The sequence below is a fragment of the Pseudorca crassidens genome, chromosome 1 (assembly GCF_039906515.1).
Source record: "Pseudorca crassidens isolate mPseCra1 chromosome 1, mPseCra1.hap1, whole genome shotgun sequence".
Classification (NCBI taxonomy): Eukaryota; Metazoa; Chordata; class Mammalia; order Artiodactyla; family Delphinidae; genus Pseudorca; species Pseudorca crassidens.
In genome coordinates this window covers 77,257,646-77,272,455 of record NC_090296.1, presented here as the reverse complement: position 1 = coordinate 77,272,455, position 14,810 = coordinate 77,257,646, and the positions used below count along the sequence as shown (strand labels likewise).

At 33.9% G+C, this 14,810-nt stretch overlaps 1 protein-coding gene across 6 annotated transcripts in view; it reads right to left on the bottom strand.

Annotated features, from left to right (window-relative positions):
- Positions 1-7,214: 7,214 nt before the first annotated feature.
- The window catches only part of KATNBL1 (katanin regulatory subunit B1 like 1), a 63,925-nt gene continuing 56,329 nt past the window's right edge, over positions 7,215-14,810 (bottom strand). For all 6 annotated transcript variants that reach the window (XM_067742071.1, XM_067742082.1, XM_067742092.1 and 3 more), the window contains 6 exons: positions 13,009-13,127; positions 12,224-12,274; positions 12,040-12,129; positions 11,607-11,696; positions 10,705-10,798; positions 7,215-8,920 (listed from right to left, as the gene is read on the bottom strand). In XM_067742071.1, coding sequence (XP_067598172.1) covers positions 8,888-8,920; positions 10,705-10,798; positions 11,607-11,696; positions 12,040-12,129; positions 12,224-12,274; positions 13,009-13,127 — 477 coding nt within the window. In that variant the 3' untranslated portion in view covers positions 7,215-8,887. The remainder of the gene's footprint in view (positions 8,921-10,704; positions 10,799-11,606; positions 11,697-12,039; positions 12,130-12,223; positions 12,275-13,008; positions 13,128-14,810) is intronic.

Below are 14,810 nucleotides of genomic sequence, written 5' to 3'. Positions count from 1 at the left end.
ATCACTACTAATAAATATTACTAGTATGTATTTGAGGAAGCTATTCCTTCCATATAGTCAGCTGTTGCTTTTTACTTAAAAGAGGTGGAAAAGAATGATCAAGAGGTAAAAGTAGCAGACATGAAACTCACACATGTGATTTGACAAATGGGGGTGGGCCAGCTGCTACAAGCAGCTCATGGAAGCTGTGTATATTTTATAAATATCTTTTAATTAAGTATTTGATTTCAAAGATATAATGCAGTTCCTCAAATACACTAGTCAACAGCTGAATTAACATGTTAAAAAAAAAGCACTAAGCTGTGTCATTTAAACACAAATCTTATAACTGAGTCCTCCCGTATCAACTTGTATTTGCAAGGAATTAATAGGTCCTACTACCTCATAAAAGCGGAAAAAGAAAGTCTTTATTTTCATTTAGTTCAAATTACAAAAGTGTATCATTTGTCCAAGAAAATCTTAAGTATATGGTTTCATACTTTTCTAAAACATTAGCTACTCTCTTGAAGACTACACAAACACATGTTGATTATTGTAACTATAGTTTTCCCTATTTAAATCCAAACTTACGTCAATATTTAAATAATAAAATTTACAGAAGATTACTTTAAATAATTTGACCAATCTATAATTTCTAGTTATCATGAGAAACTTTTAAAGCAAACTTTTGCTATTTCATATTTTGAAGATTTGTAGAATGAAGTCATTATACACAATAATCTAACTACATTCTGACTAAGCAGAAATTACTGATTAAATTATTAGACTAAGGCAACAATAACATGGCCCTGAATCAATATTATCAGACATTCTTGAAAGCCTAGCATGTTAGGTTTGTTTCAATTGCTATCCAGTCACCTTTAAAAATTGTCTTTATTTTAAAAAGCTCATAAATGACAAAATAAGTTATATTCGAATGTTCAAAAATTATTAGAAGGGTACTAAATAACTTTCTATTGATCTCTTTTGCTGTTAATTGGCTTTAAAAGTGCCAAGTGAAAGAAAACAAAACTATACTAGGTTAAATCACCAACAACTTTTCAAAACTATACTAGGTTAAATCACCAATAACTTTTCAAATAATGTGGAGAATAAAATTTTATTGCTGTTCTTTAAAACAAACATTTAAATGGTTCTTTGTGAAAACAAGCCAATATAAAGTGTGATCTTGCGAGTTGATGAAGACTAAGGACTTTCACCTAGTTAGCAGTGTAAACGCACTAAACCATTACTGGAGAATGTTCATTCAATAAGTCATTTATGTGTCCATTTGTAAGAAAACCCCCCTCCCTTTACTCTGCATAAAGATATAATAATCTTTATGGTTGATCACAGCATAGGATAATAGGTTGATCCTAGGCATAGGGTAATATTCACATTATATATATATGTGTATGTATAATTAACTAGCTTTACCTACCTCTGTTCCTATTCACCATTAGTTTTTTCTCCATTTCCAGCATTAAGTGATTTTCTTCCTGGACAGAGTGCAATGATTACTTTTTATTTAAGAATACAGAATCTAACGAACAATTATTTAGGCAGAAGAGAAAATTATTCACTTAGAAGCACCTCATTAGATGGACTCTTTGTCGAAAATGTTTTAAGAGAGAGTCAGGTTATTTGGAATTCATTTATTTGGATAGGGCTGAATCTTAAATATCAAATCTTAGTTCTATACTGACTCAACATTTATAGTACTGCTTAATGTTATGTCAGTTTCATAAATAAGGACTGAACTACTATTTATTCAGAAAATTAAGTTTGATGGCTAGGGGAAATACACTACAGTAGAAGTTGAAATTTTGAAATTTTGTTCCAAAATACTTAGAATCATTTAAACAAACCTATGTTTCTTTTCAAAATACAGAAAATTATATTCTTTTTCCTTATAAGCTCTCTTCCTAAAATTTTTTAAAAAGTACGTAATGATTAGTAATGGTCAAACAAAACAGAATCCTATACTAAAAATTCTTCAAAGGTAATTCTGAAATATTTTTTCACCTCTTCCAATTTCCCCAAAGAAATTAATAGCTTTTAAGACATAGCTTTAATAGGCAAAAAAGTTTTTCAGTTACCTTCAAGCTTTTCCAGGATATGGAAAGTAGGAAACAATATACCAAACATCAGTATGTAGAGTATGAATCCATTTGCATTAAAAATATGCATACATATGGAATAAAATCTGGAAAGATAGACACAGTGGTTCCTCTCTAGGTGGATGAGATTATGGGTAGTTAATTTTCTTCTTTTTCTTATTCTATTTTCAAAAGTAAGTATGAACTACTATTGTAATTTAAAAAGAAACTAATAGAAAAAAAACCCTCACATGATTCTCAGTTGTTTTAAGATAAAAGCAGAAGAGAAACACAAAACATCAATTCCAGGAAAATTTATGTATTTTACGCATTACATGAAAATACCTTAATTTTGAACTTTTTTATAGACGGTCCTTACTTGCGTGGGTCCTGTGTGGAGTGTAAAACCATACCATAGAGAAATAAATGTAACATCTTTTAAGAATCAAACATGGGTCTTCCCTGGTGGTGCAGTGGTTGAGAGTCTGCCTGCCAATGCAGGGGACACGGGTTCGAGCCCTGGTCTGGGAGGATCCCATATGCCGCGCAGCAACTGGGCCCGTGAGCCACAATTACTGAGCCTGCGCTCCGCAACAAGAGAGGCCGCGACAGTGAGAGGCCCGCGCACCGCGATGAAGAGTAGCCCCCGCTCACCGCAACTAGAGAAAGCCCTTGCACAGAAACGAAGACCCAACACAGCCAAAAATAATTTAAAAAAGAAACACATTTTAGCTAAGGTTGTATTTTGTTGCAGCATGAACATTTATAAACCAATTTCATAAAACAAAAAAGCGAGAGAAGAAAATTGGATATTTTGATTCTATAACTACTCATTTTTAGCTGCTATGTTATCGCACAATAGCTTTGGACTACTAAATTACTTCCTCCCACAGTGTATGCCCAAAGATGCCACACCCTTGCATTTTTATTCCTAAGAATTAAATGCCTACTACTGGTAGGCTAGGTAAATGCTAGGTACTGGGGATATGACAGAGAACACAGACCCTGGCCTCATAAAGCTATCAGTCTACCTGGGAAGACAGATAATAAGCAATTACAATACACTACACAGAGTTAAAAACAGGGTTGAGGTGAAAGACTTGTGGCAGAGTCCTCTAACAGCTGAAGAGGCTTCAGAGAAGTCTCCGAGAAATACTGTGTTTAAGCTAAGACCTGAAGGCTAAGAACATGATAAATGGGTGAACTTTGGGAGAAGAGTGTTCAGGCAAACCACCCTTGCAGAGGAAGTGTAATGTTTTTCAGAAACTGAAACAAGTTCATTCTAGCTATAGCATCGGGAGGGGAAGGGAGAAAGGTGGCACTGTTGCGATTGTAAACGATACTGTTTAGAATCTCTCCTAAGTGGCCTTAAGGAGTGACACGGTAAAAATTTGTGCTCTATAGACTATTCTGGGGGAGCATGTGTGGAGAATAGGTTGTAGGGATGCGGGACAAATGCCAGAGAGGGCAGTCAGGAGGCTGCTGGAATAATGTGGACTAAGTAATGGCAGAAGTGGAGGGATACAGCAAGATGAGAGAAATTTAGGGGGCTGTACCAACAGGATGTGATGAGCGATTTGGAGATGATTCAAAGATGACTCATGGGGTTGTGGCTTGATAATTGTTGATATTAGGAATACTCAATGAGAATGGAAATCCAACACCCAGACACAACACTTTTATCTCCCTGAGTGGTGGTAGGAGAGGGGGTTGGGGGCAGGTTCAGGGCAAGGGAGTGGAGGTGGAGAATGAGGTCAATTCTGGATACACTTTATTTAGGATGTCTACAAGATAATCCCAGTGGATGTTTCCAGTAGGCAATTGGATATATAGTGTATGCGCTGAGTTGGGTTTAGAGCAAGATATACATTTGAGAATGATAAACATACAATTCAGTGTTTTCTCAACCTTAAAAAAAAAAAGATCCATGCCTATTTGATCAGTCAAAAAATGACCTCCCTTCTGTTCCCCAAATGAGAACAATTAATGTGGATGATAAAGGACGCCATGGGAATAAACAATGTTTTTTTCAGGGAAATGGTAGAGGGAGAAGAGAAAAGAACCTAAGACAGAACCTTGAAGAATACCTATGTCTAAGGGAGAGGGGGCGTGGGGGGGGGGGCTTTCAAGAGATTGAAAAGTGAACTGGTTTCTCCCCTTCACTGATTTCTTGTCATCTATATTCTAAGTAAGGGGAAAGGAATCTGGATGGCAAAGGGGGGGAAAGATAAGCATCTTCTAAACCTTTTGTAAGCTTTGGAACCTACCTAAAAGGAAGGTTGTTAACTTGCATTTCTCTTGCTGTCGTTGGGCCTAAGCTACATGTGTACAGAGGAACCAGTGGGCTACTGCAGGGCAAATGAGAGGTGACGCAGGTCCTCATTCACTGGTTCAACTAATTCATGCAGAGGTCTAATGAAGTTTTTACATTTCTCTTTCTCCTCCTTCCCCTTTCTTTTTCAAATGAAAGTAGAAAAGTAAATGGATGCAAATTCTGCTCCTGACTTCTGGAAAGTGAAGTCTAATTCCAATCCAGGCCCCATGTTGCAAGTTTGGTTAATAAATGCAATACAGTAATTCTAGAAGCTAGTAATTGTAGCAATTCAGTGTATCCCAGGACTCTCACTCTAGCTGGATCAACTCTTCTGAGCTTTTGTATAAATCCATAGTGTCACAACCGTCTTGGCCAGGTCCAGGACCTTTAAAAAAAAAAATCCTGGTTTAAATCTGATTGAAAATACAGAACACTGTAAAGCACAGAACTTGAACACAACGTACATTTGGGGGCTGACTCCTTATCTAGACTCATGGCATCTACCAACAGAAAAGTTCTTCGTAGTTCAGAGAATAGTAATTCTGTATATCAAAGGATATATAATAAGCATTGCTATAAAAAATACTGGCAGCTGTGGGGCTGCCCTTTCATAGAACTACTGGTACACAGTAACTATGTCTTTTCATGTTTTATGATTAATTATAGTCTGTAAGAGAAAATACTGTGGTATATATTTGTATTTGTACTTAATTTTTACTGAGGTTTGATTTTAGCATTTACTGTTAAGTCAATGATCTGACCCAGAGAAAATTATGATGACTACAATATTCTATATATTAAGTACAGCATTGGAAAATGTACTCAGTATCCTGGTTTTATGATATGCAGTATTTATTTTTATTGTTATACTTGGTGCTGTTATTGAATCAATCAAATTACATTACAAATTAGAACCATACAGTGTTTAAGGATGAACTTTTTATTCTATGTGCCTGTTACAGATGAAAAAGGAGGGGAAATAGTGTGTCACAAAGTTCTATGACAATTTCCATAGCTAGAAGAATTAAAAATTAAGGGAGAAAGAATAACATAGGAGTAAATACCTACCAATAAATGTCCAGCAATACTATTTTCATCTGAAAATAATCTAGAAAATAAAAGTCTGTGTTGAAAGATAAGTAGTGTATCCAAATAGATCACTCCAGTTGAGTCAGCTGCTTGTGATTCTATTTTTTTTTCTTTAAATCAACAAAGGTAATTGACATTACCATTTTGTTCTTAAATAGGAAGAAAAATAACTGGGAATGACCCACCAAAATATTAACATAAATTTTGTTTTTTCAAATTCCTTGACTAACTTAAGTAACTAAATAAACATTTAGATATAATTTCTATTATCAGCATTTCATAGCTAATAATTATTACTCAAATTAGTTTTCCATTGATAGTAATTATATCAACAACTTGCCAAATATAGAAATGTTCTAAGTTTGAGAGAAACTATTTCAAAGTCCAGATATATAGCTTTGAACCCACACAAGGATTTTTAAGGTTAGGACATGACATGTACCAAGTATGTTTAGGGGCATTAGGATTTACTTCCTCAGTAGCCCTTAGAGTTCAGTGCTGATATTAACGATCCCTCAAAGTAGATATAGATATTTATATCCAAATTCTCATACCTCAGGATTCATGTAAATAATGTATGTCAATTACTTTTGAAATTACTGCCAAAAGATTAGTTTTAAAAACCATCTGACAAGGCTTGCTTCTTAACTTTTAACTTTTATTCTGAACACTCATTATAAAACCATTTACTTTATCTCTAGAAGAAGCAAATTACTTGATTATAACCCTCTACCATCTCAAAAAACTACCTGTCCCTGGACTTGCAAAGTTAGAAAGTCATGAACAGAAAACTGAAGAAGGTAGAAGAGGTAGAAAGGCATAGAGACCTTGGGTAGTCCTTCAGTTATACTGCTTAGCAACACGGCAACAAAAGAGCGATGACAGACAGCAATTGTCCTAATCTAGGTCAATACAACAGCCAAAATACTTTGTAAACACTTTCTTTGGCTCTTTCTGGAGATCAACACTGTTCTAATTAAACAGCATGAGAAGGGCTTGATAACAACCTAAGAGTTCATCAATATTTACTTATCCAACACCTTTTATCCAAGAATCTTAAAATCAGCTAATACTAATCATAACTCAGTAACTGAGAGAGGTAGGTACTAAGGTAAACTGCAAAGGCCAAGAACAGAAATTGGGAGTGTGTGCCATTGAATAATATTTGTGAGCTAAAGACTGCTGCCTTATATGGCTCTGAGTATGTAAAAAAGAAGTATTATCTACTCTCCTTTAACAAACCCAAACTCAGCATTAACAGGATAATACCTTTTTTTTTTTTTTTTTTTACTATGTTTCATTTGTATTTGTACCTAATTTTTACTGAAGTTTGATTAAGTTTGATTTTCAGAGGACAATGTTTAGTCATTGAACTTACCCAGAGAAAACTATATTGACACAGAATTTTAGATATTACATTATTTTTAATATTATTTTAAATATTAGATTAAAGTCTATAGTATCCCATGTGCCAATTATTAGTTATCTTTCCATTTGAGGTGAAGGGTTTGTGTTATGCTATACACACCATCTTCCTTGTGACCAAGAGTGAATTTGTGAGATGGATACCTAAGAGAAGGTGCAGTCTGTAGCCATGAATAGTTCTGTGTATGTGTGTACAGTTAACAAACACCTAAAAGGATTGAACTCTTGTCCTTAGCCTCATTAGCACCATGCACCAACTGCGTTGACTGGTTGAAACTGTTAGATAAGAGAGTGCAAACTAAAAGGAATAGGAACAAAGGAGGGTTGTATTTCATCATCTTAAGGTTTCACAGAGATGATGCAGGTTTACAATTCAAATTCCCATCTCCTGAAAAATGACTTCTTAAATAACTCTCAAAACTCAGAAGTGCAGTAATCTGAAATTATTCTAATCTAAAAACTTTAGAGAATAACCAGTTACTACAATTGATGTTCACTGTAAGGAATACATAGCTATACAAAATATAGCTACACAAAAATAGAACTCAGTGAAAAAATAACATGTTTTAAAGCAAGAAAGATGCTTGTTTTGGATTCTTATCAGTAGTGGCTAATTGGATAAATGCTAAAGATTTACATTCAAGTGCTGGAAGGATTACTGCACAGAAATTCAATTACTCAAAATCTTTGCTCAGACGTCTCTCAGGCTTATTAAAGATGAGATGATGTATGAACCACCAAGAGTGGCATTTAACCCCAGCCACTTTCAAGATAATGCATACAGCTGTTAAGACATTCCAGAATGTTAAGACATTCACTGATACTAAGAGTGGTATTAAAAAAAAAAAGACCTCATACAGTCTGCTGGCATTTCATACCAAACTTTGGAGGAGGTAGTAAAGTGTTGGAATTTAAAATACAAGGTCAGCACTAAGTGTAAACAATTCTAAAGCATTGTATGCAATTCTTTAAACATATGTAGTGAAAAAAATCAGAATTCATATAAAACCAGAATTTAAAAAAGCAAAAAATAGAAATATTTAGTGAATTTACTCAAATGAAGAAAACTTAAATGATACAGAACTGAAAATATTAGAAATCTATATACAATAAAAAGTGAATATAAATTAGCCAACTCCATGGACATTTCCAGTTAAGCATTCATACAAATACACAGTCACCTTTTTCTTATGTATGGGGATAACACATACACATATGACATGATGATTCTGGCAAAAAAAAATAAATCAGAGATACTAAAAATATTCTCAAGTTTTAAGAATGGTGTGGAATAAGTTTAAACAACAACATTCTACATGAATGGAAACCCCTGATTTAATTCCATGATTTTATCATGCCAGAATCATGGTTGGTTTTAATTTTCTTAAACAGATATTGGTATCATACACATTGGCTTATTAATAATTAAGGCATTCTGCATACACAGTATCTCAGTGTGAACAAAAAACTTTTAGTATTGATTATCTGCTATGGTTTAAACTTTCAAAGTCTTTTCAACATAAGAAAATAGTAGCTGCACACATTTAAGTGTTTTTTTATAAAACACAATCTTAAAAAAAGTAATGATGATTGGTCTTTATAATTCCTAGTAATAAGTCCTGTCTTATTTTTCACATAGTATAAATTATATTCTTATGCAGGATTGCATTAAGACCCAGTAGTTCTTAAACAATGTTACCAAATAACCATATAAATCCCAAATTGCAGCAAAGGTGAACAATCTTCATAGTGCACTTTCACCTCACTGAAGTTGAAGCTGCTCCTTTTGGATATTTTTCCACTTCAATGTGAAGTAGATCCTTAGCGTTTCATTAGTGGTTTCATTATGTGGCTTTTTAAAGGAAAAAATGGTTTTGATTTCTTCCACAGTTCACAGTTCTCAGTTGAGACATTTTTGGGGAAATCATATAGTCCAGGGGTGTTTTGAATAACCAAAATGCTATTTAGTAGATGAAGTCTCTCAATGCAACTGTAATAAATAAGCATCTACATCCTTAGAGAATAAAACAAAAACATTTCGTTAGCCAGTACTGTAAATACAACACATACACACACCCCATTTTCTTCTCCCTTTTGGTCACTAGCTTTGCCTGTTTCCCTTTGTGACCTTTTGAGGGCAAAAGATTTGTCTTACTCAACATTTTCTCTGCACTTTTGTAGCACACAGCATGTACTCAATAAGTGTTTGCAAAGTGCTTAGTGAATGTTTTAGTTTCTGTGATCAAACAACTCTGCTTTTATAGAGTAAGCAAGATCATTACATCATTCACAGCAACTCCTTCAGTGCTATATAAACTCTAGACCAGCTTGAGGATAGCCGTTCTGATTTCTACCCTCAAAAAATTGCATTGAGGGTTTAATATTGTAAAAGAGGTTTTATCATAGCTTAAGGAACTTCATAGATCTTTTAATCACTCAATATTGTTTGCAATAATAAATACAGTATCTTAAGGTTATGTTCACAATAAAGCTTCTCCCTTTATAAAAAATTACAATTGAAAGCAAATTTCTAAGGAAACAATTTTTCAGTTCTACTACTAAGAAGACAAGGCACTTCCAGAAAAAGGTGATATATCACGTATTCTATTTTCTATCAACTTTTACTTCATTTTCCCTCCTATTATCAAAAGAACAATTAAAATTGTAACAATAAAAAAACTTCAGGAAATTGATTTCCGTTCATAACATTTTCATCATTAAGAATTCTACACAGGGCTTCCCTGGTGGCGCAGTGGTTGAGAGTCCGCCTGCCGATGCAGGGGACACGGGTTCGTGCCCCGGTCTGGGAAGATCCCACATGCCGCGGAGCGGCTGGGCCCGTGGGCCATGGCCGCTGGGCCTGCGCGTCCGGAGCCTGTGCTCCGCAACTGGAGAGGCCACAACAGTGAGAGGCCCGCGTACCACAAAAAAAAAAAAAAAAAAAAAGAATTCTACACAGTAAAATTATACACAGTGGTAACACACTTGCTTGATACATCATTATGCTTCCTCTCATGAAGGTTATTTCAAGAAGAATTTTATAAGTCCAAGACATAAATCCTCTTATTGACATCATTATGCTTCCTTTCATGAAGGTATTCCAAGAAGAATTTTATAAGTAAGTCTAAGACATAAATATAAATATTGTATTTTTTTAAACTAAAGAAAGTTTTTGTATTTCTGGCTAATACCAATTTATATGATAGCAGTATGCCCAATACAAGAGTGGAAATATTTCTTAACAGTGATTTTTTTCCTGCAGTTATGTTTTAACTACCAAAACTATTTTGGAGTTTAAATATTAAAATCCAAAATAACACTGTACCTTTTCCTTTGAGACAAGCAAATCAATAAAGAACGATGTCAAATTCATACTGTGATTTGAGCAATTTAACTTTCCCAAAAAAGCATGACATTAGCAAAAGCCAAGTAAAAATACCCCCAAACTGATTATGTTCCTCACCCCTTGCTTCTGAGTAGCACTGTCTTTTCAGTTGCCTTTTTAACCTGGGTTCTTAACCTTTTTTCAAATATTTTCCTCTAATTGGAGCTAGGTCATTAAATACCTACTACCACATTATTTCTGTGGCTGTATCTGAAACACATTCAATGACTAATTCCTGTATTCCTTGCCAAAGTCATATTCATATCCAGAGGACCTTAAGCGTTTATGAATATGAAATTGACTTTAGATGTTATTAGAGTAGTACTGAATTGGACATTTGAAAGAGTTCGTTTATGAATGTATAATACTATTACATTATGTCTAATTTTTAACTAAGCTTAAATATAGATTACCTTGGCTATACTACCAGTATATCCTGGAACCAAAGTAAGATGGTTTTCCTGTTCCCACAATCCACTTAATTGTTGTTTTAAAATCTGAATATTTCTAGGAGAAAAAAAGAAGAAAAAATGCAAATATAGTAAGATATGGACTTTGGTAGTAAATACACTTAATGAAAACAGCTTTAAAATTTTCAAGTATTTTTCAGGATACAATTATACCATTTGAAGTCAAGCAAATCTTTAAACTAGTACATGTCAATCATGAAAATTAAAGGTTACCTAGTTGTTAGAGGAAGTAAGAAAACAACAGGCATTTGGAACATTCAGACAATCGAGTATGAAGTGGGAAAGTGGGAAAATTCTGAGAGCCTAGAAAGCAAATTATGGATTTAAAGGAAACTGTTGGGAGATTTTTTTTTTGTAATTTCATGATAATCTGGCTCATTTGGTAGAATACCCACACATTTTCACATCAAGGCAATACTCAAATTATGATTATAATACAGTTTTTAGAAGTGTAATCATCCACACTGGACTCTCATGTTAATGTCTGGGAGCCAAAGGACCCCACAGGATGACTCCATTCCTGTGCCTCAATCTTATTCCACTAAAAGCCATCTCTTTTTCTCTCTCTCACTCCTTTCTAATGGATGTAAGGGTTAAACCACTGCTGTGCTTTTGCCTCCCCAAATGAAGGGTAGGATTCTGCCAGAACAATATATACAGGGGGTTACTGGGCTCTGGAATTCAACTTTTCACATATGAACAGTATCCCAATTTAATATTTCTCTGAAAATGAAGAGAATAAGTATTACATACTGATAATCATGAAATAAAATTCTCACCTAGCTTAATCAAGCTGCTTTTCCTGAAAAAAAACTTTATTAGTATGAGTTTAAAGGTATACTCACCCATCATTTATAATTTCTGTTTTGGATGATAGTTCTGACCACCACCTTTTTATGACTGCTTGAAGCCAGTTTAAACCAACTATTATATATCTGAAATGACATTTCATTACAAAATTCAAGTGTTTTCATCCAAGAAGCCTTTAGAAAAGATGACACTCTACCCCCCTCAAAAAACACATACACACTTATCTTTCCCTTTTAAAAAATTTATTTCACTACTTTCACAAAACTATACTTTATGTAACATGTTTATAGACAGTTTTATAATTGTTCTCTAGTCATTCCCTATTCTTTTCCTAATTGGACTATAAGCTCCTGGAAAACAGAAACCATGTATGTCTCATGGAGCTCAGTCTACCACTATGCACTTATAAGGCACAAGATCAAGGATGCTGAAAGAGAAAAAAGAATTGAGATTCAGATTAGCACTTACTCTTCAAATTTGCTTTTAAGTAGTGACTTTACTAGAGGCAACAAGTCTACACAGCAGCCAAGTGAGATGTATTGTTTTTCCTCCTGTAAACTAAAGTAAATAAATACTAAGTTATAAAATTATGAACAGGTCATCATTTGTCCTTCTTTAAATGTACTTTTTTTCTGAAAAATATTCTTTATACCTATTGGTGAGCACAGGAAGGCAATCCACCACAACTCCAAGGTCTTCTATCCTGTGGGAACAAAATTGCTTAGATAGCTGATTTCCTTATTTATTTTCATATTATAACCTTCACACTGCTTTTGAGAAATTTACTCATTCAACAAATGATCTGAGTGTCTATGATGAGTCAGTTGTTGATCTGAGTGTCTATGATGAGTCAGTTGTTAGGGATGAGTCAGTTGTTAGCCGTGAACAAAGAAATAGGGCTTGTATTTCAATATGTGTGTGAGTGTGGGAGGAGGTGGAGAGGGCAGGGACAGACAATAAACAAGTGAAATATATAAAGCATGTTGATGGTGGTAAGGGCTATGGAGAAAAATAAAATGGGAAAGAAGGATAGGGAGTGAAGAAATACGTATTTTTAAATAAGGTAGTCAAGGAAGGCCTCACCAAGGTAACATTTGAGGAGACTTAAATACAGTGAGGAAGGTAATGGTTAAAATTTTCACTCAAAGGGGAATTTTAAAGGTTGGTTTTCCCATAATGGTATCTCTTAGTTTTATAGATAAGAATCTTAATCAGAGAAGGTAACAGCTTTGTTCAATCTGATAAAACAGATGGTTTTCTGTATTTTGGTTACTCTTAGACGGAAGATAAATGTAATTTAAACCATACTGCTACTACTGAAGCTAAACATAGGAAGTTCAGAATTTTAGCCAGTATAACATAAAAAAGTAGAGGCACTTCTACATAATACATTGGAAATTACTTTTACTGAACAAAACCATAAAGGGTCACACTTACCTCACCAAATAAGCTACAAGTTCACTTATACTTCTCTTTCTCCAGAAAGTTAAAGCTACATTCAATCTCAAATTCCTGCTGAACAAAACCTGTGTCATTGTTTCATGGTCCTGAGAAACCTGAAAGGCAGGAATCTAATTAAGATATGACATGAAACCATTTTTTTCAATTAAATTATTCTGGTAGACATATTTTAAAATTAGGCAAAGATGACTCCTTTTACTGGCCCACAAAAAGGAATATTGCAGTGAACACAGTAAACAAATGATTTGAATAAATTTAGGACCTGTTTATTTTTTATCAATACTTTTTCTTATTTGCTACCATTTTCCTTTTAAATCTCAATAGTTCATAGAATAAATTATTTTTACTCACCTAAAAACCTAGGATTTAATTTATAATGTGTATTAAATAAAAAGGTAAACATATAGGCTAGTCATTACCAGCTGAACAGCATGAGTAGGGAACCACAGAAATTAAGTTTTGTGACAAGTATTTAAATTCATTCATTTTTTTCTGTATAATTAAGGTAATATATTCCTGTTGTAAAAAGTTCAAGTAGCACAAAACTTTATAAAATAAAAAGTGAATATTCTCTACTTGCCCACAAAAACAACTAACATTACTCAGGAGTAATCACAGTTAACAGACTGGTAAGTATCTTTCAAACCACTTTCTAGACAAAGACAAATTAGGTAGATATAAAATTAAAATATTCTAATATCTATATTTTTGAAAACCTTGTTTTTTCACACACATTATGAAGATTTTTCAACGTCAGAACATAGATCAGTCTCATTTTTAAAAAACAATTACATATTCTCCAGTCTTTATGTATCATAATTTTAGATTGATTCTAGTTTTTCCCTATTAAAACTGTGCATCAATGAACATCCTTATGTATATAAATACGTGCACTTGTACAAAACCTTCTGTAGGATTAATTTTAGAACTGGAACAGGTAGATCCAATTTTTTTCAATAACAGATTAAGATATAATTCACATACCCATTTTGAATGTACAATTCAGTAACTTTTAGTATATACATTCACAGAGTTGTGCGAGCACCACCATAATGAATTTTAGAACCTTTTCGTCACTCCCAAAAGAAACTCTGGACTCCACTCTCCCCTCTCTACAGTTCCTCACAACGATTAATCTACTTTCTGTCCCTATGACTTTACCTAATTTGGACGGTTCACATAAATTGAATCATACAATATGTGGCCTTTTTTTGTGTGTGGCTTCTTTCACATAGCATGATGTGTGAAAGATCAAGATTTATATACAGTGTAGCATATTGGTGTTTTACTCCTTTTTAATGATCAAATAATATTCTATTGTATGGAATATGACACTTTATTTACCCATAGTCCATTGATGGACATTTGGATTGTTTCCACTTTTGGCTATTATAAAATGTTATAAGCATCTGTTCATAAATATCTGTGTGGACTTATGTTTTCAATTCTCTGGGTATATACCTAGGAGTGCAACTGTCGGGTGAAAAGGTTATGTATATTTGAACTTTGACAAAATAATATAGCATCACTTTTAAATTTAGGTTTTTAGAGCAGGCACTAGTCAATCAGGAAAAAACGTCTGAAACAACAAAAGAACAATCAATAAACCCATTAGTTGAGGTTAATGCAGGTTTGTGAAAAGTAGTGAAATGGGAGCAAGGTTAAAGGAAGCCCTTGAAAAAATGCCACATTGCGGCACTAATACAAATGTGAAACTGCAGCTTTAAGGCATTTTCACTGAGAATGTTTATTCCCTCAGTTCAACTGAAGAACCAACC